Source organism: Athene cunicularia, assembly GCF_003259725.1.
Source record: "Athene cunicularia isolate RWA chromosome 2 unlocalized genomic scaffold, athCun1 chr2_part1, whole genome shotgun sequence".
NCBI lineage: Eukaryota > Metazoa > Chordata > Aves > Strigiformes > Strigidae > Athene > Athene cunicularia.
The window spans coordinates 29976304-30002095 of NW_020799095.1; the positions used below are offsets into that span (position 1 = coordinate 29976304).

Consider the following 25792-nt stretch of genomic DNA (forward strand, 5'->3'; position numbering starts at 1 on the left):
GCACCAACCGGCTACTGAGTTTCAGGGACACTGGCCAGCTCGCCCTTTCAGCTAAAACAAAAATCCCAACCCTATTTAACATGTGCAGTCCCTAATATAGCACATGAATACTCTGCTATAACCTCATCTGCAGCCTCTGTTGGGAACATGATGTTCCGTTCCCGTTGCTTGTGGGGCAACTACTCATCCTGACACAAACCAGAACTGCCTGATGGTGGCGGTGCAAGTATTTATAAGTGTAAGGGATCTTCGTCAGCTCCTCTGGCTTTCAAAAATGATGAAAGTATAGAACTGAAAATCCAACCTCATTTTTGGCAGCAGATAACATGCGTTTTTCCAGTTAATGTATTTTATGCACTGCAAGCATTGTCACCATGCCCTTCAAATTTCTGTCTTGGAAGTCAAATACGGATTCTTTTAAAAATCTTTATTATAATAATAATTATTTTTTTAAAAAAGTAGGAAATTTGGTACAATAAATTAAGAATCCTTAGACATCGGAACAACAATTGGTTTTCTTTGAATGGGAGAGTTAAAATATTTTGCTTCTACACAGATAATTTCTGCATTCACTAACAAAGAGCTAACTGCATATGCAAGAGCAGGAGCTGTTGCAGAGGAAGTTCTGGCAGCAATTCGAACTGTGGTAGCATTTGGAGGACAGGGAAAAGAAATCGAAAGGTGAGAATAAAGTTTCCATATGTTGGCTGTTTTTATAATGGTGACTAAAGAGATTTTTTTATATCTTTGCTGCTGATGTTTTTAGTTTCTCTACTTTTTTATTAGCTTTGAAAAGCATCATAAAACATGTAGAGATGCAGTTCCTTGCCCAGAAGGAATATGGTCTTACAGGCTTCATAAACCCAGTAAGAGTTGAAAGCAAAAAAGGCAGACATGTTGCAAAAAAAAGACAAGTATAACACTAAGGTCACAAACCAAGGTCATGCACACGTAGTTCTTTGTATTATGCTATGGAACATCATTCCTGCCATCTTTTTGATCTGTTATCTAAAGATAACTAGCATGACCACAAATACTGGCAGGAGTTTTTCAGACTCAAAGTTCAGTAAGAGTTGTGTCATCCACAGAAAACACACATCCCTTGACTTGCTTCTCTCTTTTTGCTCCAGTCACCGCTGCTGCCCAGCTCAGGTGGCTGAAAGAAGTCCTTTGGGTATCTACAACTCACTTCCCAGTTCACCTCAGCATCTTTCTTTAGTTACCCAGTGCTGTTCATCACCCCCATTCCTCTCTCACCTCTTTTTCTTACTCATCCTTAAAGCACCGTTTGCCAGCCACTACTTGTCATGAGTGTGCTAAATGTGATGTAGGGTCTTTCCTCATGACCCAGAAGTGGGAAGGACCTCCTCTATCACTGGGACCAGCTCCGGCTATTGTAGTAAGCAAATGTATCATCTAATTCCCTTGCCAATAAGCATAAAAGCTCCATCCTAAAACCAGGTAGGCTTGTTAACTCTTCTGCTGCAGCGAGGCTCTTCTACTGCTTGACTGTCTGAAGACGAGAGATCTCTTCCAGACAGAATGTATGCGTAGTTCCTATATATTAACTTGTTACTGTACCAGCACTGAACATTTGCTTTAGTAGTTCCCTCCCATGGGTTTACTTTCCTGTGCTGTTTATAGAAATATATCATAGACTCTCTCAGATGGCATTTTGCTGGGACAATGAAATTAAGTCCTTCAAGTTTTCTCACATAGTATAGGTTTGCCATTTCACTGGTCATCTTTTATTTTACATAGTTATGGTTCATTTAGTTCTCTTATTACTACCCTCCAACATCATATATCTAATTCTGTAAGACATTTCATACTCTTTTGTCCTGGTCCTCTCACTGCTCCTCTGTACTGATCCTCTAAGATTTTACCATCAGGAAATTTCATTATATTGAGTAGTGTTTGCATGCCCAGGTCACTAAAATAAGTAAAAACAATAAATCCCAAGACTGACCGAAGAATTCATGCTGTCAACTCCGTTGGGTATTACAGCTCCCTGCTGAACATCGCTATCTTGCTTCAGGCAGTTCCCTACCTTACCTTTCCTTTATTATTTCACAGCTACTGTTTAATTAGTTATTTATCCTATGGCTTTAGGATAAATTGGCATTAGATGGTATAACATTAATGAAGTCTCAATGGATTAGTTTTACTGTGTCTTGCTTCTCTAGAAAAAAAACAATATTAAAGAAAAATAATCAGGTTAATCCTTCTCTTTCATAACCCATGACACATTTTATGTCTTGTCATTTAGTATGATTTTATTTCTACTTATTTAGGATTTTATTGTTTTCCTCAGGATTTGTTTGCAAGTTTTATGTGCTATTTTTACCAGGTTACAAGCTTGTATTTTCTCAGGTAACTGCTTCTCTTATAATACTTCAGTGCTGTGCCTTTATCCATAATTTGAAAATAATCACTAGAAGTCTTTTATGTTTGCCAGTTTATTCAGTACTCTGGAATAAAGAGTCCATGATCACCATGAAAGGTACATTCCCTCCTTACTGCTTTCCCTTTCAGGTCAGATGTGGTAATTAAAATACCCTAATTCACATCATACTTCTTTGGCACCATGCACATTTTTGGAGTATAATTATAATCTCAATGCTTTTTAATTTCTAAGACTCATGAAAAGGAAAATCTTTGTTGGAGATAATTTTTGGGTGTGTTCGTCCTTTTGTTTGTTCAGTGACTATTTAAAAAAAGAAACTTTCCAGCTATCACTTCCCAGAGCACATGGGTCACACAGCTATTGCTGGCATTTAATTCTTTAGTCTATATTTATGATGTATGTCTCACAGTCACACATTTCTATTGAATTGTTCTCTCTGTCCATGTCCAAATCCAATCTAAAGTATTCAGATACAAGCATCATCCCAATTATATATTTTACATTCATCACCAAAGAGATTTTGACATAAATTAATTCCATTTTCTCCATATCACCATTTCTCTTTTCCTTCCAATGTATTTCAACACTCATGCAACAGTTATCCCATCCTTGTTATCTTTATTTCTGATCTAATACCAGTATTTTATTTCTCCTGTTATTGACATGTTTAACATTGCTGTACTTTCATTAATCCTCCTATACATCAGAATTGCTTTTAGAATTTATATCGGTCTCTCCCAACTTTCACACTTTATTCCTTCAGAAAGTTTATCCTCAATCCTAGATACCTACTGCAAGTGACTCAGAGGAGACATCTTTCAGTCAGTTCTTCCCATGGCTAGGCACTGCTTACCTTTCTTCATAGCATCAGTAATATTCACTCACAGTTGGAAGATTCCACTGAAAATCACAAGATTAACGCTGTTTAATAGCTTGCCACAGCCTTTTCCACTCATCCAGTCCTTGTTCCAGACAAAACTGATCAGCTCAGTCTGTCACAACGTAAAAAAAAAAAAAAAAAGTCAATATATTTTCTTCTACTCTTAGCAAGATCTTTCTCAGGATTGGATTACTGTTTATCAAAAATCTTTTATATATCTTTGATGTATTTTATGGGTAATTTATCAATACACAGAATGAATGAAATAGTAATTTCCTGTACGTTCTGTTGTTTTTTTTTTCTTTCAGATACCAAAAAAAATTAGAAGATGCCAAACGAGTTGGTATCAAAAAAGCCATTTCAGCCAATATTTCTATGGGTATTGCTTTCTTTTTGATATATGCTTCATATGCCTTGGCCTTCTGGTATGGAACCACTTTGATACTCTCCGATGATTATACAGTTGGAAAAGTCTTTACAGTATGTATGCACCAGTAGCTGAACAAAGTTTATGAACCTGTTGTAATATGTGACTTTACATTTTAAGTGAGGTTGAAGTTAGCTTTTTAAACTACATTTTTCACTTTATCACCCCTGATAACAAAACCAAAACCAGTACAGTTCTGCATACCACTGATATTTCTGTAAGTTGGATAACAACATAAAAATCACCTACTTTAAAGTCCCTTGTTAAAAAGCCATCTTGGATCAATAATAATTAGTGGTTAATTTTTTGCTCAGTCACACCAGATCTTTTCTAAAGGACTTAGGTATAACTTCTAGGAAACATGATTCATGCCCAGTGGTTGCATTGAGGAGAGAAAGATCGGGCATCAGCTAGCATTATCTTTGTAACATGTTAGCTCCTGTCTTAGACACAGTTCATTTACCTGCAGTCTTTATCTACACTGATATCAGGTTGGACCTTTTGTTGGAGGGCTTGAGGTGTGACAGTGTGGTTGAAGGTTTGATCCCAGTCACAACCTGCCTGCTAAGGAGTTTATATCTGTGATAGGTCAGCAGCTCTTGAAGCCATCCATTCCTTTATGCTCAGGCACCAGGGTCTCTAGCAAAACCTGAGTATTTCAGGAGCAGCTCATTTAATTGTGACCAGGTGGGTAAGTCCACTCTGTGGCCAGCAAGACTGGGGAAATAATCATCCGCCTGTACTCAGCAGTGGTGAAGCTGCACTTTGAATACTGTGTTCAGTTTTGGGCCCCTCACTACAAGAACGGCATTGAGGTGCTGGAATGTGTCCACAGAAAGGCAACAAAGCTGGTGAAGGGTGTAGAGAGAAAGTCTTATGAGGAGCAGCTGAGGGAAATGGGTGGTTTAGTCTGGAGAAAAGGAGGCTCCTGAAAGGAGGTTCTAGAGAGGTGGGTGTGGGTCTACTCTCCCAAGAGGCAAGTGATAGGACGAGAGGAAATGGCCTCAAGTTGTGCAGGGGAGGTTTTCATTGGATATTAGGGAAAATTTCTCCACTGAAAGGGTTATCAAGCATTGGAACAGGCTGCACAGGGAAGTGGTTGAGTCACCATCCCTGGAGGTAGTGTAGACATGGTGCTTAGGGACATGGTTTAGCGGTGGACTTGGCAGTGATAGCTTAACAGTTGGACTTGATGATCTTAAGAGTCTTTTCCAACCTAAATGATTCTGTAACTCTATGATTTTGTCCACTCCAGGGCAAAGCCAGGTAGGTAAGTTTGTACTACCAACACCCGGCAGAAACCAGCTGGGAAGAAGCTTTGCTCTCATGTCCACAATGAAAGCAAATGGTGGGGCAGGGAAAGCAGGAGCACCTGCAGCCAGGCTTCTGCCTTATCTGACAAACAGCACATAAATGCAGAGCAGGGGTTTCACTGGTCCTTGCAGAAGGCCATACTCATTGTCACCTCCTCTGGGCCACTAACAGTTTAGACTGTAATGTAAGCTTGATTTAATACTCAGATACAGTTAGAATAAAATGCAAATAAGGCTTTATTATCACCATCTCAAAGGAGTGTCAGTTGCATGTATTCAGAAAAAAACACCCAAACATGAAAGAGTCAGATCTAAAGCTGAAGAAAATTAGATGAGAAATTAGTCTGCTTCTGATGTGACAAACCATTTCAGTTTCACACATAGAAGTTTCCAGTTTCACCAAACATTGGGTTCTGTTCTTGCCGTACTCCAATGGAGTAGATTACTGTGCCTTTACCCTTTGGGCTGAAGTAACCTTGGTTTTATGTTATATGAAGAAAGAAAGAAATTTTTATCTATGTTTAATCACAAAAGTAACTGGTGGCTAATTTTTGTTCAGGTGGAATTAGAAATGTTCTTCTGTTCTCTACTGTCACTCTAAAGAAGAATCTCAGCCATCAGCACCACATAATATGCTTCTTATGGTCCAATTGTGGAAGAAGGAAAGATGATTCCCTTTTTGCCTACCCGTGTTTACCTTTTGTTAAATGATTGCTGCCTGTTTAATTCCTGCTTTGATTCTATTGCACAGCATGCATGAAACTACTTGAAGCAGCAATAGCTAATATTCTCTGATAAGTGAAGCTGTCTAATTAGAGTTATGAGTTCCTAGCTATGTATTATCTGGTGGTTTTGTTTCTCTTTAGGTCTTTTTTTCTATATTACTCGGGGCTTTTAGTGTTGGACAGACTGCACCAAGTATGGAGGCATTTGCCAACGCCAGAGGAGCTGCCTATGCAATCTTTAGTATTATAGACAATGTGAGTATCTTTGTCATGTTTGTCATCCAAAAGTGTTGAACATCTGACTTCTTTCTGAGTTAAAATTAGCAATTGTGTGTACAATATAATGATATTTTAAAATTCTACCTAACACAGTTTTGGATAAAGGACAAGCATCTAAATACTGGAATATGAGCCAATAACAGAGGAAGGTGCAAATTCCTACCAGTTGTTTTTTTTATTTGGTAGTTCAGAAGACCAGGTTGAAGAAGAAAAAGAAAGCTTAAAAAGCTCGCCTCAATAAGTATACTTAAAAAAAAGCCCAACAGTTCAGAGAGGATTCTCGATCTTCTATAACTATGTTCACTTTATTGATATTTCTTTTCAGCTATCAATAACTTAAAGGACTGCCTTTACAGTGACTACATCTCTAGTGATGTGGCAATATAACTTCTACTTTCAAGTCCTATGTCAAAAAATATTAAAATATTTGTATAGTTTATAAGCATGAGTTATTTGAATACTATATATAAAATATAACTAAACTTAAGGTTGTTTCCAATTTTTGCTGCATCAGCTAACAGGTTATGAAACAATGCTGAAGCATCTGCTGACATTTTTACCTCTGAGGTCACATCTGCCTTGTAGTTCAGAGATGTAAGTGCAGCTGTTGCAATTAAATCCATGCTAACTCAAGTAACTAGCTGAGATACCAGTAACAGTAGCATCATGCCTGACAAGGATTGGTTTCAGCAATAATATTTACTTACCAAACTTATGGTACATACTGGCTGGCTGGGGCTGTAGACTGGTACATACTGGATGGCTGGCAGGGGCTGTAAACTTACTACTATAGTATCATAGTGACTACAATACTATTTTAAAACTAACATTGTCTACACAAGCTATATTTCTGCCCTTGGATATTAACGCACTGTTCCTGATTCTAGACTGTTCTGGGTAAGAATGAAAAGAAGTGCATTAAAACCTCGTCCTTTGTCTGTGTTAATATGGCACAGCTGCTGTCTCCTACAGTGTATTAAAGGAAGGAGTGTAAACACAAATTACTGCCAGTGTGCAACAACTGGCTGTGAATGTGTAAATTACTCCTTCCTTTCACAGATGTTTTACATTATTTCCTCTATTCCTTAATCTACACCAGTGAAGACTTAAGGGTCTGAGCATTTGCCTTGGTTACTCACCTCTGACAGCAGATCTGCTAGTGACCTGGACTGGCATCTTCATGTATCTATGAGTAGTTACATCTACTTTGTAATGAGACCCTCTATGCCTTGTTATATGGTAATATTAATGTCTAAGATACCACAGACCTGTGTTGTGTTAAAATGTCATTAGAAATCTAAACAATTTTTTTCCCTTTTCTTGGCATGTTTTTTTTTTGCACAGGAACCTGAGATTGACAGTTCGTCTGATGCTGGCTATAAACCAACGCATGTTAAGGGCAATTTGGAATTCCAAAATGTTTACTTCAATTATCCTGCTAGGCCAGATACTAAGGTATTACTTATGGGGGTGATACAGATTCCATTTAAGATAACTGATTCCCTTAGAGAAAAACAATTGTTATAATTAAAAAAAAAAAAAAAGTCATAGAAAAAATTGAAACCTTTGCTTTTATCTAGAACTGATAATGCATTTTAGCCTGAACTGGTTAGTTAAATAAATTAACAGCTAGCCTTTTAAAATAAAATATAACTGCTTGAAATTTCCCCTAAATGCTAAAAGTTGGATATCCTTTTAAGTCACAAATATAATGATAATCACTAGTTGTAATAATACTTGCTTTAACTCAGTAAAAATGTTATAGTAGTATATTGATATGCGAAATTGTCCACACCATAAATCTGTTAGAAGTATTTCTCTGAGAAACTGACAGCAAATCTAACACCTGCTTTATTGCATTTGCAATGTAAAACCTGTCCCTTTGAAGGAAGAGACTGTTTTGTTTGAGAACTATCATAAGGTAAATCTTGATGCAATTAACTGGGAAAGAGGCCTGAATGATTTCTAAAAATACATTTATTAAGAATGTCTTGGAAAATCATCTTTTCCAATGTGAAGGAAGTCCGTTTTCACTGATCTATAAAAGGGGATCTGCTTCCATTTTGTTCAGGTAGGATATGACGACAGAGAGGAACAGGACTCTCTTAGTCAGCTTTTAAATAAATAGACAAAGAAAACATTTCAGCTCACCAGTTTCTCAAGAGATCAGCTGAAATCATTTGGCATTTGTATTAGCTACATTAGAATCAATATGAAGACTAGGAAGAGTACTGCTCTCTGTCAGTTCTGCACCAGGTTTCTAAAAAGTTTTTAAGATTATCTAGTATAACAGAAGGAATTTGGTTTTTTATTTCTTCCTCTGTTTATTACAGAGGTTACCTTTTTAGCGTTTAATCCTGGTGAGAAAGGGTGAAGGATGTTGCATAACAAATGAAAACAAGAACTATGAACAATCCAGAGGATGCAAGGGAACATAATGTATTCATGGAAACAATATTGCACACTCCCAAGTTGTCTTTGCCTGCTGACAACAGCAAGGTTTAAGAGGGTAGTGTGTTACAGAAGACCTCACTCTTCACTCTTAAACTTGAGCAGATATATGTGACATCAGTGGCTGGGAATTCACCTCATGTGGTAGCTGCAGGAACACTTCCCCAGCAAGGGCTACAAAACCTGCCCAAGACACTGAGCAGGTGCTTGTGTGCGACGACTGTGCCAGGCTTGCTGAGGCTTGCTGTTGTCACGGCTACGTTTTATCGGGGTTCTTCTAAGATAGGCTTCTTCTCTAATATTAGCTTGTGGTAGGATGGAGACAAAACCTAAATAACGTCCTCAGACAGGCCCATTAAACCTTTTAGCACTTTTTATTTTGCAAGTTTATGTGTAAGAAAATATTGTGAAGATGATATGTTATTCTTCTCACTTTGGTGGAGGACAAAGTATTTGGCCCAAAGGTGACTGAAATCAGTGAAATGTTTCCATTTGCATCCTCAGGTTTTAGATCAGGATCCTAACTTTTATCTTATTTCCAGGGCCAGCTTCCATGTAAATCCCTAACAATGTAATAAGTATATTTCCACGTAAAAACTTAGAAAACAAAGACTTATGATGGAGTTCTAAGGTAGCCTGAGAGTTTATACTAGGTTGTCTCAGTTCATACTTGTTCATTTTGACATCATCCAAATCTCACAGTTCAAAATATTCTTGATAAAAATGGCAAATTTTCAGAGGTTTTAGTATTGCTGAAATTAACGAGTGTTTTACCCTGTTGTTCTGAAACAAGAGCGGTCCTGGCAAATGTTTAACGGAATATCCGCTCTTTCACTTCTTTTAAGCGAAGAACTTCCTCACGATGGCTTCCTACTGAGTTACTTGTAATTAAATAATGTGATATTTTATATAAATATGCAAAACCAAAACTATAAATTCTTCCTCCTTGTTAAATGAAAAATAGCTAAGGAAATGTTCCTTTTCATCTCATTACACAGAGGTTTAAAAATGTTTCTCTGAAGCTTTAGAGAAAGCTACAGAGAAAAGTTCCCATAGACCAACAGCAGAGTCAAAGGGAAAGAAAAGTTCTTTTCCTCTACAGCTGCAGTGATTGCTGTGTGATGTCTTCACCATGTACCTGAAACTGAAAAGCTGAGGGAGTAGCAAATAAGTTTGCATGGAAAGCAGAACTTCACTTTTGCAATAGGTGTGAAATGCCACGTTTTGAAGGGATAAGTAGAAGGAAGAATCTCTTCATATTTCAGTAAAACTCCATAAACTCCGTGTCAGCCCTTCCACAATTTCACATTTAGTTCTTCCCCTTCACTAGTTAAAGCTCTCTTGCAAAATTTTATTGTAGTCTTTAGAGTTTCTTCAAATTTACACTGACATTTTTGCATACTGTTACGTGTTCCTTACCTTTCATATATGCACAGATACTAAAGGGCTTGAATCTGAAGGTTAATTGTGGCCAGACAGTGGCCCTGGTTGGTGGCAGTGGCTGTGGGAAAAGTACAACTGTTCAGCTCATCCAGAGATTTTATGATCCCAAGGAAGGCACGGTAAGATACCTCAAGTGAGAGGACTGCTCTGTGTCACAGTTGTTGGAAGTCTGGTTCTGCTCTCGCTGCCCTTGTTCCAATGACATGGCAAAGTCTCCCCTAAAAAGGCGTGGGCCAGCGTGGGGAGAGAGGTTCCTTGACCAAAACTCTTAGTAAACAGGTTTTGTCTGCTTCCTTTTGTTTAGGTTACTATTGATGGGCAGGATATTAAGACCTTAAATGTAAGGTATCTGCGGGAGATTATTGGTGTAGTGAATCAGGAGCCCGTGCTCTTTGCTACCACTATTGCAGAAAACATTCGTTACGGCCGTGAGGGCGTCACCATGGAAGAGATTGAAAAAGCTACGAAGGAAGCAAATGCTTATGACTTCATCATGAAGCTACCCAATGTAAGCAAACCAGCTGCCCTGCTGAAATAATTTCTCCTAAACCTTCTTGTGCCAAATAGTTCCTTAGAAGGGTTTTTTGGAAACAGAGGAAGCTTTCCCTGGAGCTGTGAGCAGGCACAGCTCTGCAGAGCTGCTTCATAACTTCTGAGAATAATTTGATTTTAAATGTTTAGGTCATGACTTGATGATCATTTGAAGAGCTACTGGAATTCCAGGGACACAAACGATTAGGCAGATATATCCAAGTGGGTGTTTGTCCTGTAGTGTTTTAGATGAAGGAAAAAGTGCTGCTGGGGCTACTGACACCACCGTGCCTTTTCTTTACATGGCCTTACTCTGGTGAAAGGGCTGTGCTACTAAGGGTTGTGGAAATGTGTGTGGTTATCTTGTAGAAGTTTGAAACCGTGGTTGGAGAAAGAGGGGCACAGCTGAGTGGAGGCCAGAAGCAAAGAATAGCAATTGCCCGAGCTCTGGTTCGCAATCCTAAGATCCTTCTGCTTGATGAGGCAACATCAGCTTTGGATACTGAGAGTGAATCAGTTGTGCAGGCGGCACTGGACAAGGTCAGTATTGATCATTTGTTTAAAGAGCTGCAAGAGACATCCCTAAAAAGTCTAAGGTAAGCTTGAATTTGACAAATACTCTCTGTTCATACAAAGATTGGGAACTCTAAATGGGGATGAATAGTGAAATGCTTTAAAAAATAAATACATTAAAGTCTGTTTTGAAATTTGCCAGCGCTAGCTCCACCAGGTCAGGTAGACTGCCCAGTGGTGAAGTGTTTTTGCAAGTGCCCATGGAATTCAATTAATAATATTATGGGTAGGGCTGAACTGCAGCAGACTTTCCCAAACAAGCTTTAGTCTTTGGGCAGTGAAGAGCTCAAAAGGGGATAAGAGCTAAATATTCTCAAGCAGATTTGGAGATCCGTGTGAACTATGTTCTTAGCAAAGTGATTCAAAACCAATTCAGGGATGTCTTCAAGAGAAGCTGCTATATGTTGACTGCCATCTAGACATAACTTCTAAACCACCTAGACAAATTAAAAAAATAGCCAATCCTGTATTTCTTGTTGTCTTTTCTAAACAAGTTTATGAACAGTTTACAAAATAGTTCCACCTGTTCCTCTGGCTGAATCAATAATATTCGTTGGTTTTTTCCCTTCCTCTGTTTCTCTCTCTCTATGCATCTACTCTTATGCTCTGAGTGAAAACAAATTCCCACCATTGCATAAACATTTTCAGCAATGATCACATGATCACAGTTTATCTCTGGACAATATCTTTAGAAAGCATTTTGCCTCCACATGCTGTTCTGCCTCAGAAGTATCTTACATTACCCACTGTGCAGTACTGTGTCTAGAAGAATCAAACAGAATCTATGTTCTCATCTCCAAAGTTATTTTTGTCCCCAACTTTTACTAGGATACCTAATGGCCACTAATTTCAGCAAGAGTTAGACTCTCTGTCCACTAGTCCTAATTACTGATAATTCATCCTACTCTGTGAAGCTACACTGGCTGGCACACTTGTGGATCTTTCTCCCAACTCATGCCCTATAAAGTGAATCCCAGAGGCAGGAGGGCAGAGAACTGCTGATTGAGACATACTTGGTGGGATCCCAACTAACTGCTGCAATATAAAACTTAGACAGCTAGTTTAAACAAGTTAACTTAGCCTCTGCCCTCCCCCACCTATCTGTAAAATATGTCATATGGTGAGATGAGTCTCCCTGTGATGTTTCTGCACAGCATGCCAGAAAGACTTGCTCAGACTAGACTAGCCTTCAGATTGCTGGGGTTAAGCAAGACGAAGCTAAGCTGTTATGTGCCAAGCATTCATTTGTCCTCCTCTTGCTTGCTATTTCCCTTCCTCACTGTGCTGAACACGTACCTCTATAGAAGGTTTACATCAGATCTAATGTAGACCACTTTTCCCTGCAGGCTTCACCAAACCTCTGCTAAATCTCCATTTACTGTTTATGCAGATAAGGTGTTCTGCTTTTTATAATTAAGGACATTAACTTAATTTTCTTCTACATCTTGATGTGATTTTAACTTTTCAAGATCATCTCAGATACAGGGAAGCTTTCAGACTACCAAGAAAATGCCTACCATTTCTTATAGGATGGTTTGAATAGCTGTCATTTCTAGTTCTTAAAATCATGTGACAATATTAAGATCTCAGGTTTATCTAGAAATTCACTGAGAATACTACACACATTACAGTTTTCTCTTTTATTTCCTAATTGTAAAACACTTATTAAGCCAGGAGTTGGAGTTCAAGTGTTAAGTGAAGATTTTTAAACTGAATTATATAAAGTTTGGATTCAGTTGTTGGGCCATTAGACAGACATTAACACCAATTTATCCCAACACACACTGTAACGATACACTTGTGAATATATCTTGGTTGTGTCAAACTACATACTTACAGGATTTATTTTATTATTTGTGAGTAATGAAAAATATGGAAAACCATGCGTAATAGAAGTATGGGTTTAAGTATAATTTTAGATAAATATTTTCAGTGAAGTCACACAAGTAATTTAGAGCAAGTAAAATTGCTATATGATTAATTTTTAATATTTTTTAAATGCTCTGAAATAGAATTGTCATTGACTTGCTTAACAGTAGATAGTCTTTTTCCAGTGAAAATTGGATACATAACCTAGGAGGATATTGAAGGAGCTGTTTCAAAAAAAAAAAAAGAAATTTAGATGTGTGTTTAGAAAGAAATAGTCAGACATGATAAAAACAGAGTACCTTAATTCATATTTTCAAATAAGATATGTTTTGCAGTATTTTTATTTGTTACATTTTTGCTTTAGTTTACCTTGGAGAAATTGAAAAATATTGTGAAATTCAACATTTCTCAATTGACAGTTCTGGTCTTTACTAGAATATCATTTCTAAGGAAAACTTTTCAGTTACTCAACTCTAATGTGAGAGGGGAAATATCATATGTACCTGACAATGCTAATGTGGGACCATTGTTACGCTGTTTCCAGGTCCGGAAAGGACGCACTACACTTGTTATTGCTCATCGTTTGTCAACGGTTCGAAATGCGGATCTTATAGCTGCATTTGAAAATGGTGTTATTACAGAACAAGGAACTCATAATGAATTAATAGAACGAAAGGGAATTTACTACACGCTTGTTAATATGCAGGTAGCTTTTTCACAAACATTTTTTCATATCTTTTATCATATCGTGTGCTATTGAGTTAACCAAATTGAACTGCTCCCAAAGGTACCTCCATCTTGCAGTGTTTTCTCAATAGGGAAATTCTAGAGGGAAAAAAAGCTCCCCTGAAGAGTGCTAAACTTTGTATTAAGAAAACTTCATATTAAGTTAAGTTAATGCAAGTTAAATTCAAAGTTGTGAATTACAAGAATTTTAAGGAAAAAAAAAAAAAAAGTACATTAAAAGTTAAAAATTAGGTATGTGAGAAGGTAAAAATGATGACTGTGAATGTGATGGTGGCAAAAATGAGGTTCTGGAGATGATTGATTCTCAGACTACTTTTCCAAATCATAGAATTATAAAATAACTCAGGCTGAAGGGGACTTCGATGGCTCATGTAGTCCAACTCCCATGGAACACAGGGTAGACTCTCAGGTCAGGATGGGTTCCTCAGGGCCTTGTCCTGTTGAGTCTGGAATACATCCAAGAATGGAGACTCCACACCCTCCTCAAGTCACCTTCTCCAGTGCCTCCCACCCTTATTGTGAAAACCCAAACTCTTTTACGCAAGGACTTTACAAATCACCAGCATCTTAGTGACTCAGGCTCCTGAAGTTTTGTTGTTCAGGCATGGTCTATGTTGAATATTTTTATTATCTCTCAAGCTGTCTCCTGAACTTCTCAAACAGTTTCTCTCAGGCCTTAACTTTGAAGTAAATGGAAGTCTTGCTCCTATTCTTAATGGCTCCCTCCCTGTGTTGAAAGTCCCTCTTATTAACTTTCTTATTCTCTTTTACTTTAAGGTTCTTTTCTATAATTTTTGCATTTTGAAGAGGCTTTCTGGTGGGTTTCTTCAGTTAACTTAATTAACTTTCCTGTATGTTTTCAGAACAGTTTAACTTGACAAAAATATGAGAAAAATAAATCTCTGTGGCTGAAACTCCCTCCCCCACCTTGTAAGTGTTAATGTATTGCCAGGTTTTTCAGAGTATAGAGAGAACTTAATGAAATTTCAGTACTTGCTTATGCTTTTCTTATCAATCTTCCATTTACTTAACAGAAGTTTTTGTTGTTGCAATTTAGAATTGATCATCATTTGGAAGGATAATACAGCCACAAACAATTTTTAGCATCATTTGGTTTCATTTCAGGCATCAGGAACTGAGGATCAGTTACAGGAAGAAGGTAATGCACCATCTGTCTCAGAGGAGGTATGGAAGGGATCAATACTGACTGGACAGAGAAGACAATCCACTCAGAAAAGCATTAAAAGGTTCAGAATACAGAATGATGAACCTGATGTAAACACTGTTCAGCTTGTGAGTGTCTCTGTATTCTTACCTGCATGTGTTTTCCATAACTAATGGAGTAAGAAAGAAATGTGATCCCACTCAAGAGTAATTTTTTTAACAAAATGTGTGAAGGCAGCCTATGTGTCTGGTTAAAGACTCATAAATTGACAAAATCACGCAAGAATTCTATGGAAACAGTCTTTTCCCCTGAAGCTAAATTTTTGGTTTTATTGTTGTTGTGACACTTGAAATATTTTGAGTAATATTATGAAACTTGAATATGGGAATGGCTTAATAGCAAGTTAATTAATTTAATTATAAGTAAAAAACAAACAGGTAATTAGTCATATAACTCAAATAGCACACTCTGGATAGGAAATAATTACTATTTTTGTCTAAATGTTTTGCTATCTATTGTCTAAAATGTCTGTGTTAGCAAATAAATGACTGAAAATTGAGATAAAATTATCGAACTGGCTAATGACCTAAACCTGCTGATCATATTCAGCAACGAGTAAGGAGAAATTCGATACCATCAAATGCAAAAAGTGGTTTAAATTCACAATTTCTGTTTCTGTATAGTCCCACGAAGGGTAAGTGGGATTTGTGACTAATTCTTTCAGGGAAAGGCTCAAATTGTTATTGTTGGAAGCATGAGAGTTTATATAAAATTCATTCATTTTTTCCTGCTTTTATGTTATTAATATTGGGTATTGTGTAACAGTAAGAATTTCTGCAGTTAATTAATGTGGCTTTTAAAGGTCAGTCACTTTGGGGTTTCTGAATGTAGTGTATAAGATAAGGAGCATATTACAAAGAATATAGATATCACTCATTTCCCTCCATTAAGGTATTGTATTTATCCTGATGGAACCCTTTTATTTTAGGATAAAAGCATACCTCCAGTTTCATTTTTTAAAATCATGGAGTTGAATAAAACTGAATGGCCATACTTTGTTATTGGAACTTTATGCGCAATTATCAATGGGGCCTTGCAACCCATATTTTCAGTCATCATTTCAGACATTATAGGGGTGAGTATAAAACAAAGAAGTAAAAATCTTCATTGTATGCTTTACCTCTTGTCATTATTTCCTAATTACCTTTATGATAAACCAATAAAATGATACATTTTTTCAATTTGCACTGCAAATGTGATGACAGGCAAAGGTCCTTGCTATGGAGAATGCAAAACGCCCGTTCAATGTCTTACAGAGCAATGATCCAAATTGCACACCCTCAAGCAGGTCAGGTCACCAAATGCTGAATGAGGAGAGATTCTCTTATGACCTCTCCTAACCTGCTTCACCCTTACCCCTTTAGAGAAGGCAGTATGTCAGCATGAACAGTGCAGGCCGCCTGAAAGGTGCTCCTTGTGCTGTCTTGCCCATTTGTGCTCAGTCACAGCTTCTCAGAAGATAGTGTGACACAAACAATGCAAAAGCAACATGGTGAAAGGGATGTGAGATAATGCTTCTGAGTAGACTTTTCATCATAGAGAGAATTTCTGTAAACCTAAATTTATGGTGTTAGAAAATGAAGTTACATTCTCAAGCAAGCAAGATTTTATTTGTACTGGCAGGAATTTTCTAACGTGTTCTGTCAGAACACACTACTATGTTAGAAAGGTATTAATATTGGTAACAGTGCAGGACATTATGGTTTTGACAGTGCAGGAGAGAGACAAACTGATTGTGAGAGTACAAGTGTATGTGTTTATGAGCGCTTATGTACCTGTATGACATATGGCACTCACCTGCCATGCCAAGAAAGAGTATATGGCCATGTTACTTGCATGAGTTGTAGAAGACAATGATTATCTTATTTGTTTGCTACAGGAATCTGAATCAGTTTAGAAACAAATACACCTCTGGAAGCCAAGCCTCGGTTTCATGGTTTGACTGTTTTGGGATGAGGCTCTCAGTCTTGTTTTCTTCTTTTTCACAGTTTTACCACAAAACAAGAAAAAAGAAAAAAATTGAAACACAGTCATATCTGCATTTACTGGAGCGTTTTTTTTTTATAGCCAGATAAGCTGTAGTATACAACATGAAAGATACTGAAATAGCCTATATTAATTTTTTTGTATTCACACATGAGGCGTCACCTTCCAAAGAACTGTTTGGGAAAAGATTATTATGTGGGTGTTATACTTCAGCTTTTAATGCAAAGTGTAACAGGAAACATCCCTGAGGGAAGGGGAGCGTGCTATGAAGTTGCAGTCTTTAAGCAGTTGTCCCCAAATCAGTCCAACATGGAAAATAATCTGGCAAAGGGCAGAAGATAAATATTGGAAAAAGAGAATTAAGGTCATTCCTTTTAAAAACATTAATTTACTCTAAAAACTTTTAAAAATATTTTCAGATGTGATAGGATTTATAGCAAATCTATATTATAAAATTTAAATAATTGCATTGTAAATTTAATGCTGTGCACCAAGGTACAAAACAAGATAAACTGGAGTCAGTCTGAACAAACAATAGATAAATTTTGACTAAAGCAAATTAAATTTCATTAAACAAATCAAACCCACATAATGATACTTACTCAACATCCAAAATGTGTAAACACAATGCAACAGCAAAGAATATACAAAGCCCTCAAATATCCAATTAAAAGATTCAGAGACTGTGAAGACCTCAAACCTTGTAAAACATATTTTTGTTATCAAAACTTAGGAGCATTATCTTTCTTGCTTTACAAACTTGGTGAAACTCAAACTATATGATCTCCTTGCTTCATGACCTATGATTTTTTTTTACTGTATATAGAAGTATGATGATGGCTTGAAGATACTGTGTCTTTAATATTCATTTATCTGCTTTTGAGATAGATAAGTGCATGGAAGATTTAAATGGAAACTTTTATTTCCATAACAAAGCAAACTCTCTGTATAATGTAAATATTTTTTTTTGTTAACATACAGGAAACAAACAATAGAAGTCTGCTTATTGCTCAGTATTAGCCTAAAAAAATAATCGGTCTGTAAAATTATACACATCATATTAAGAACAAATGCCATATTTCTCTCTTACTAACTAATCATTGTTTAACATGCAATAGTCTTCAGTCAGTGACTCCAGAAGTGTTATTTTAGAGTCTTAAGACATGTCTCAGCATTTTGCGGGTGTAAATTGCAATAAAAATTTCCTGATATAGGTTGTTCACTGGCATGTGTTACTGATTCTATCTTGCCAAAATAACAATGAAGAGTTCATTCACAAGACATGAAAAATCATTTGAGTCTATAAACTTTGAAGAAAAAAAATTCTTAGTTCAACAAGACATGGACTCGTGATCACATTAAGAGTATGTAATGCATATACCACAGTAACAGGGGAAATTATTGCACTGTAACTTAAACTAATTTTCAAAATTTTCTCTTATAGATGTTTGTAGAAAAAGGAGAGGCTGCCATCAGGGAGACAAATAACACGTATGCACTGCTGTTCTTAGGTTTTGGGCTAATTTCACTTGTGACTTTTTTTCTTCAGGTAAGTTTTTGTTACTGCAGTTGTTCATGGTATTTGAAGCACTAGATCTCAACTGCGCTAACATCTCAGCACCTCAGTGTTAAACAGTACACAAGAAAAATGATGATGAACTTTCACTCTCAGATAGGTTCAAAATATAGTAAGACGTTTCAAATGTTCTCTGTACTATAAGCTGAACTCCATCTCACCAGCAAAGGAAATTTTGGGTGTAAGGGCCACACTACGCCACAGCCTGTGTAGGAAAACCCAATACAGTACTGATAGTAACATCAGCAGCCCAGATTTAGATGGGGTTTTGAATCTTCTGTCTTGAGTAAATGGTTGCCTCAACACCTGCTCTGAGCTCTGTGCAATGCTCCTGTCAGCATCTGATCTGGTTGTACTGAAACTACTCTGTGTGTACCTACACTGACTGAACCCCTTGGATTTCTGAGAAAACATACCAAACGTAATTGAGAAAGACCACATCATATGCTTAATTTAAGATTACTCACAGCTTCATACTGTGAAAGTTAAATAATATTTCAAATCACCTCTTCAGTTTATGAGATGCATTCTTCTGTTTGTAGAGGATCAAACAGTTTTGACCAAATTTTCTGAAACAGTCTAAATTCCCATGTACACATAATGTGCATTTGACAATGCATGGAATTACATATATTGCAGGAAAACTGCCAAGTTCATATGTAAATCAGTCACTTTTTATGTGACTTGATGTGCATCTCATTTACATGCACAAATCCCTTTAGTTATTGCTCAGCTACTTGTGTTGGCCTTGCCCAATCATATATAGACTTCCGAACACCACCTTGTAACCTTCTGCCTCATGCCCCTGAAACAACAGGGGGCCTTTTCTGACACTACCTCCAGCCCTTGCCCTCTCTTCAGCAAGAACCACTCTCAAAACTCTCACTTCCGTGATGGCCTTGGAAAAGAAAATAAATTGGTGGTATAGCTGTTATGGATATTTGTCCACTCAAATGTGTCTGCCTGTCTCTCTCATCTCATTCCTGCGTAGTCTGACCCTGCATGGCCCTGGCCCAGGAGTGACAGATTCACCAGTACGTCTTTGTGCACGCTGAGTTGTGTTGTAGTCAGTGAGTATCTGTGCAGGTTCAGAGGCTTCCCCTAGAAAATAACTGGTAGCACTATAGTTTTTTGACTGTAAGCACTTAGAGAGAGAGAAGAACCGCTGGTATTTGTACAGTGCCTAAAACAAATATAAGGTCTTACTTGTAATAGCACTGAGCCTGTTACTTTGAAGTAACTGGTTTCCATCTGAGATCAGGTGTGATAGAAAATTTCCTGTAATTAAAACATTGCTTGGTGGGACCTGGAGACTATTACATGGTATACATTTGATTCTTAAAAAAACAGTGTCTCGTTCTTTGCTCTACCCTTATAGGTGCTAAATTTAGCTTTTAAAGATTTTTATTATTTCCATTGCAGCTAGAATATATTTTTATTTGGCAATAGGTTGTTTGGGTTTTTTTAAAATATTATATGCAGATAGTCACTTTATTTATCTGAAAAAGACAAAAACTGTGGTTAGGTAATAAAAACCTTTTTTCTTTTTTCTCAAACAGGGTTTCACATTTGGCAAAGCTGGAGAAATCCTTACAATGAGGCTTCGATCCATGGCATTTAGAGCAGTTCTGAGACAGGTAAAAGCATTATATATTAGCTTGTTGGAGCTTTAGAAATGCTTTTACGTTTATGTGCCATAAATTATCTTTGTGTTTATTTAGTTAGTCATCCTGTAATCATATCCACAATGATACCACACTGATTTCTTTAACTCAGTTTAGAAACTGACTGGACTAAATCTACATAACAAGTCCAGCTAGATATTTTAAATGGTTTTAAAACCTTTGTATTGATATAATTATAGGTCAAGTGTAGGAAAACTCAAAGGTAATAGTAGTGTTTATTTAGCTTATTTAATAAAATCAAAGCACCTTTGGTTTGAGGACCAGAGAAAGTAGGCTGTACTCTAAGAGACTGAATCTGAAATTCAGATCAGCCTTCATGGTCAGCTAACTCCAAGTATAGGTTAAGATCCACAAATAATTACTAGTGAAGGTTATAGAACCCAAATATCCAAATATCTGACTAGCTGCACTCACTAAACTGGTGGCTGCTCCTATGTAGCAGGCACAGAGGCAAAGACAGCCATGGGAGGGGTCAGGGATAGGAACAGGGCTCTGCTCTCAGTAGAAGTATAATATATTCAGCAGGAGAGTGAAAAATTTTTTAAAATAATCAGCCTGAAATCCAAGCACAGCAGTCCTTAGTTGCTAAGCAGTGAGGAGGATGGCAAGGATCCTAACTACGTGTGTAACCAGCCTTATCACCATTGTCTGATGGTTGGCATTAGCTGCTTTCTGGAGCTGGTGCAGTGGCGAGCTGCTCAGCATCCCTACTCGCTGCAGTGTGGGTAACGTACCAGTGCAAACTGGTGAGCCTTACCTGGGAGGCACAGCCTGCACTGGTATCTGTCCTGCAGGGTTGCCAGCACTTCCAGTTCTTATTTCACCACAGCTAGAACTAACTCAAATATTTCTGCCCCTCCTACCTTTATCAGTTGATTTCCTACTGAGGTCTTTCTTTTAATTCAAGTATTTCAAGGAAATCTTGGTATTCAGTATCATATTATCAATCCACAGCATAAATTCAATCCTCCTCTAAATTTCAATTAAGTTTTACTCCATTTGACCCAGCTGTGGCCATGCATGTAAACCCTGAGATAGCAGAAAGCAGAGCAATGTGAGACTAGACACATCACTCCCTTGCCTTTCACTCGCTGCAGACAGTGGTCCATTCCAACCACCCCAGTCTGATACATCAGCAGTCTGGGACCAAAGAAGAGGTTTTCAAACGGGGACAACCGCACCATTTCTTCAGCCCATATAGCTGAGTGAAGTTTCCCTGATCTCCAGAGGGTCATTCCCTCCTTGAGAAGTTCCCAGAGCCAACCTGAGTCACATCAGGCTTTCCTTTCGTTAACCCATTTCACAGGGGGCCCAGATGCCTCTTCTTTGTGGTTTATATGGGAAGGGATTATAGGTCCTTGGAAATTAAGTCCCATGAGACTTTTTTGACTAGCCCAGGAGGAAAGTGAGGTCTCTAAGATCACACTGAATCTCAGCAGCTCCCCGGAGGAAGGTCTTGAAAGATTGTAAAGGTAACAGAGAGGTTTTCATGGTCAAGTAATATCATTATATTCACTTTTCTCACTCTGGTGTGAAAATGGTGTCCAACTGGCACCATGTTCAAGTATCAGGCACTACAGCAGTGGGACCTGGGAGTGTTTTGTGTATTAGCACCAACACATGTGGTGCATTCTCCATATCACGTAACGCCAAAGCAGCCATCTGGCTATGCGAGCCTACAGCCAGATTGAAACTGTTTGACATCTTTTTTTTCTTACTGTATTTAAGAATACTTCACTGCATTTAAAAATAATCCCTTCACCCTCAATAAAACCCCAAGAAGTCAAAATGTAGCATACTTGATGTCTAAAGGTTGTACGTTTATACACTAATGGTAGGCAAAATAAAAGCTCTTAGAATAACCTTACGAACAGTTATTACACAAAAATACCACACTGTTGGTTAGAATTATGTATGCATAAAGTAATACAAATACTTAGATCGTTTCATGAAAATGATCTTTTGGTTTCGATATTTGGCAAATCTGGAGGAAAAAAAGATACAAGTGGATATCTTATTTTTACTTCCTGGATTTAAATAAGACAAATGAGTTGCATTTAATTCAGACATATAGTTTTCAAACAAATGCTTCAGAGTCACTGATCCCTCTGACCAATTAATCTGAATTGTTAATGAGATACAAAAGATTGACAAGATTTTTTCCCCTCAAAATAGTGTCTTCCAGATGAGGAAGAGGCAGTCTTGAGTAAGTTCCCATCACTGCATATCATTTTACATCTGTCTTCTCAGACACCACAGAAATTTTGCAGCAACACTCAGACTTTCAAAACACTTCACAGCAGACTTGAAGATTTCACAGTACTTGTGACAGAGAATTAAGATGCATTTTTAGCTTTGTAATAGGAGAAAGTATATTGTTTAGTTAGTTGTCTTTGCAGATGAATGTTATACATCCAAGTAATTGTCCCTATATTATTACTCTATTTAGTGAGCATCTGATCATCAAGACCATGTTAAATTCACAAACAAAGATTTCTTGTAAAGCTACTTTTAATGTGAAATAATGTAGTAGTGTTTGTGTTATTGCAAAAAGGATATATGAGTTGTTAAAACAATTTAATTTTGAGTTTTGTGTTCCCATACCTTTAATAAACTTTTATGTCTATTGTATGTATGGTTACATGTAAAGAACACCATATTGTGTGTGTCATCCCTTTGTAATCCAAAGTGATTAAGTTCTCTTACCTACTCTGATTAGGTGATGTGCAAACTAGATATTTTAAGATTATAATCACTCTATTTCATGTTGAAGGAGATCAGCTGGTTTGATGATCCCAAAAATAGCACTGGAGCATTAATTACAAGACTTGCTAATGATGCCTCACAAGTGAAAGGAGTAAGTAACAAGCCCTGGCATTTTTTTAATTTGGTTTAGCCTGGAATAAGTTACAGGCTGGATTCGGTAAATAGAAATCCTGCACACACAGTCATCTGGAAGCTGTTATTATTTATTCAATAATATAATATTTTATTTAATTTTGTATTAATTTTTTGGGGGGTGTCACACAGGGATATAATATAACAGTAGGTAAGATATGTATTTTATATATATCTATATCTACATTTTTGCATTTAATTCATACCAATGTTCAGTCCTGTTATCACTAATATAAAGGAGTCTGTTTATTTAAAGTTATTTATCCAACCTACTTAGATGTCTAGACAGCATTGTGTTTTCATGATAAATATTACAAATATCAAGAAAATGTTTAAGTGTATGCCTCAAAATGACCATTGTTCTCGTTGCAGCACTGTGTGTGTTCATATGCTTGAAGTTAAATGTAGTCAGGGAAAAAAATAGTCTCAGACTACAAGTTAAGAAATGCCATGTTTCAGGAGAACTGGCAAGTTTGAAGTCATGGTTTAAAAAATAGGAGATGGCATTGTTTTCTTGGGCAAAACCTTAAAACAAGGACTATAAATCTGAATGAATGAATGGATGGAAACAGAGGAGGAAATCTAGATAAGATACAGAAGACTTGGGGGAATGATCTGTACAATAGAAACACTTTTCAAAAGATAAAGCATCCAGTTCTGCAGAATATTTAGACCAAATTAAGCACTTCCAGATGTCCTCTGGTGAATAAATCTCAATTGTCTAGGTAAGAAATATTTCCTGTATAGTTTTCAAATAAAACAGAGTAATTTACAATGGTTTCATTCTTTTCCAGGCTACAGGTTCTAGACTGGCACTAATTGCCCAAAATGTAGCTAATCTTGGGACTGGGATTGTTTTGTCATTGATCCATGGCTGGCAGCTGACTCTTCTGCTTTTAGCCATTGTGCCAATTATTGCTGTAACAGGAATGATTCAAATGAAGATGCTTGCTGGACATGCAAAAAAAGATAAGAAGGAACTGGAAATTGCAGGAAAGGTGGGTTTGGGGATGTTTTTATCTGGTTTTATGTTGTATCACACGGTGTTGCTTGATAGGGACATTGGTGATGGATCAAGAATATACTCAAATAAGTAAAAGTCTGCATTGTTGTACTGCTTTGACAGAATGGTAATATAGCAAATATGAAGCTGAAAATTGAAACTGTGAGTTATTAATTTATGTTCTCAAATAGTTTGTAGTACTCAGAGCATACTAAGCATTGTAAAAGTCCTGGGTCTCTGATGCCTGTCCCAAGCCTGCATTTGGGTTCCCTATTCTTTCCCAGCACTCTGCTTTTTTTTTTTTTTTTTTTCCTTTTCTTCATTTCTCTCCAGTTTGTTTCCTTTCAGTGCCCCTCTTTTCTACCTGTCACACATCTTCTCTTTCTCTCACCTTGCAATTGTCTGTGGGCTTAGTACAAAAAGGCACAGTATAGAAACAAAACATCAGTAACAAGAATGCATGAAGACATCACGATGACAGTGTAGCTGACTGTGCCCTGCAATCCCTTGCTCTGATGTGCATTCCTTCCCCTCTTAGCTGGGAAGGGAAGCAGGAGCCTGGGAATCTGCTTCAAAGGAAAATGTGAGTGTGGCAGCAAAGAGCGAGGGTATTAATTTCATAACTTTGAGGAGAACTGTTTCCTCACTTCCCGGACCGTGCTTTGTGGAGATTGGGTTTCTGACACACTCCACCCAAGCAGCACAGCACCGGTGTGAGCTTCTCTTCTGCCCTTTACCTCCCTACCTCCCTCCCTCCCATTACACCGTGGTCAGTTGCAGTGGAGTCTGAGCACAGCAAATCTTAGTCTCTCTTTCCATGACCTACATTAGGAAAGTTTCTCAGAGGCATTTCTGTGTCTCCAGGCTGGTTAGAAAATGGGTTTGGGTGTTTGCTCCTAGCCCTTTTCACACTAAAATACAAAGAAAGGAAATTCCTCTTGTATTTGCCTGCCAGGCATTTTGGTATAAATCTACATAGTAATGATTCATTTCTAAGTCCAAATCACAAGACGTCCGCAGCAGAACGTTGTCATCCACTGACACATGTAAATGACTATTCTCTAACAATTTTAAATAGAAACATAACAAATAGCCAAGAGAATTTGAGGGAATTAACTCATCTTTTATTTATCGTGACTTCTACAACAGTTTTCAGCCAAGTCTTACAATACAGCTTGAATTTAACAGTCTCACAACGCTCTTTTGAAATAGGCCTCCAGTGCAATCATTGTATGATCTGGCTAAAATTGTTATCTATTTTTTATCTTTCTTTCCAGATCATACAATGATTGCACTGGCTATTTAACATCCTCAGCTGATAATGGAGGTTGGGAAAAGACAAGGGAAGGTAATGCAAGGACTGGAAATGAAACTTGGAAACTTCTGTGAGGGCACAGGTTGGCTGTTAGAAAACCAAAGAAACAGTCCAAAACAATCTTGCTTCTATGGAGAGCAATTTAATTAAAGGTTGTTATTGAGACAACTGTAAAGCTTCTCAGCCTCAAAGCTTATTTAAATTGGCTGTGCAGAGAAAAATTTCACTTTACCTGCCTGTAAAACTATTCTTATCATTAATACAGACATAAAGAAAACATGATGCTTGTCTTTGTAGGGGAGCCAGATAGCACTTACATGCAGTTATGTTAGTTTTTCCGCCTTATTTAATTATTTTAATATCTTATCCCTCACGTTACTTAGTCTGCTGTCTTTCTTATTTGTAGATTGTCTAAGCATTTATTCTACTTATTATTGTGTAGAAGTAATAATGTAGAAA

The 25792-nt window shown here is 37.3% G+C and overlaps 1 protein-coding gene across 3 annotated transcripts in view; it reads left to right on the forward strand.

The window, feature by feature from the left end:
• The window catches only part of ABCB1 (ATP binding cassette subfamily B member 1), a 117708-nt gene that overhangs the window by 80521 nt on the left and 11395 nt on the right, over positions 1–25792 (forward strand). The window contains exons 7-20 of one of the 3 annotated variants that reach the window (XM_026842460.1): positions 557–681; positions 3596–3767; positions 5894–6007; positions 7376–7486; positions 9919–10044; positions 10230–10433; positions 10826–10996; positions 13443–13604; positions 14771–14938; positions 15799–15945; positions 18301–18405; positions 19992–20069; positions 22891–22974; positions 23810–24013. The exons of the other annotated variants lie outside the window; for them this stretch is intronic. Coding sequence (XP_026698261.1) covers positions 557–681; positions 3596–3767; positions 5894–6007; positions 7376–7486; positions 9919–10044; positions 10230–10433; positions 10826–10996; positions 13443–13604; positions 14771–14938; positions 15799–15945; positions 18301–18405; positions 19992–20069; positions 22891–22974; positions 23810–24013 — 1971 coding nt within the window. The remainder of the gene's footprint in view (positions 1–556; positions 682–3595; positions 3768–5893; positions 6008–7375; positions 7487–9918; positions 10045–10229; positions 10434–10825; positions 10997–13442; positions 13605–14770; positions 14939–15798; positions 15946–18300; positions 18406–19991; positions 20070–22890; positions 22975–23809; positions 24014–25792) is intronic. 3 annotated transcript variants of the gene reach the window in all.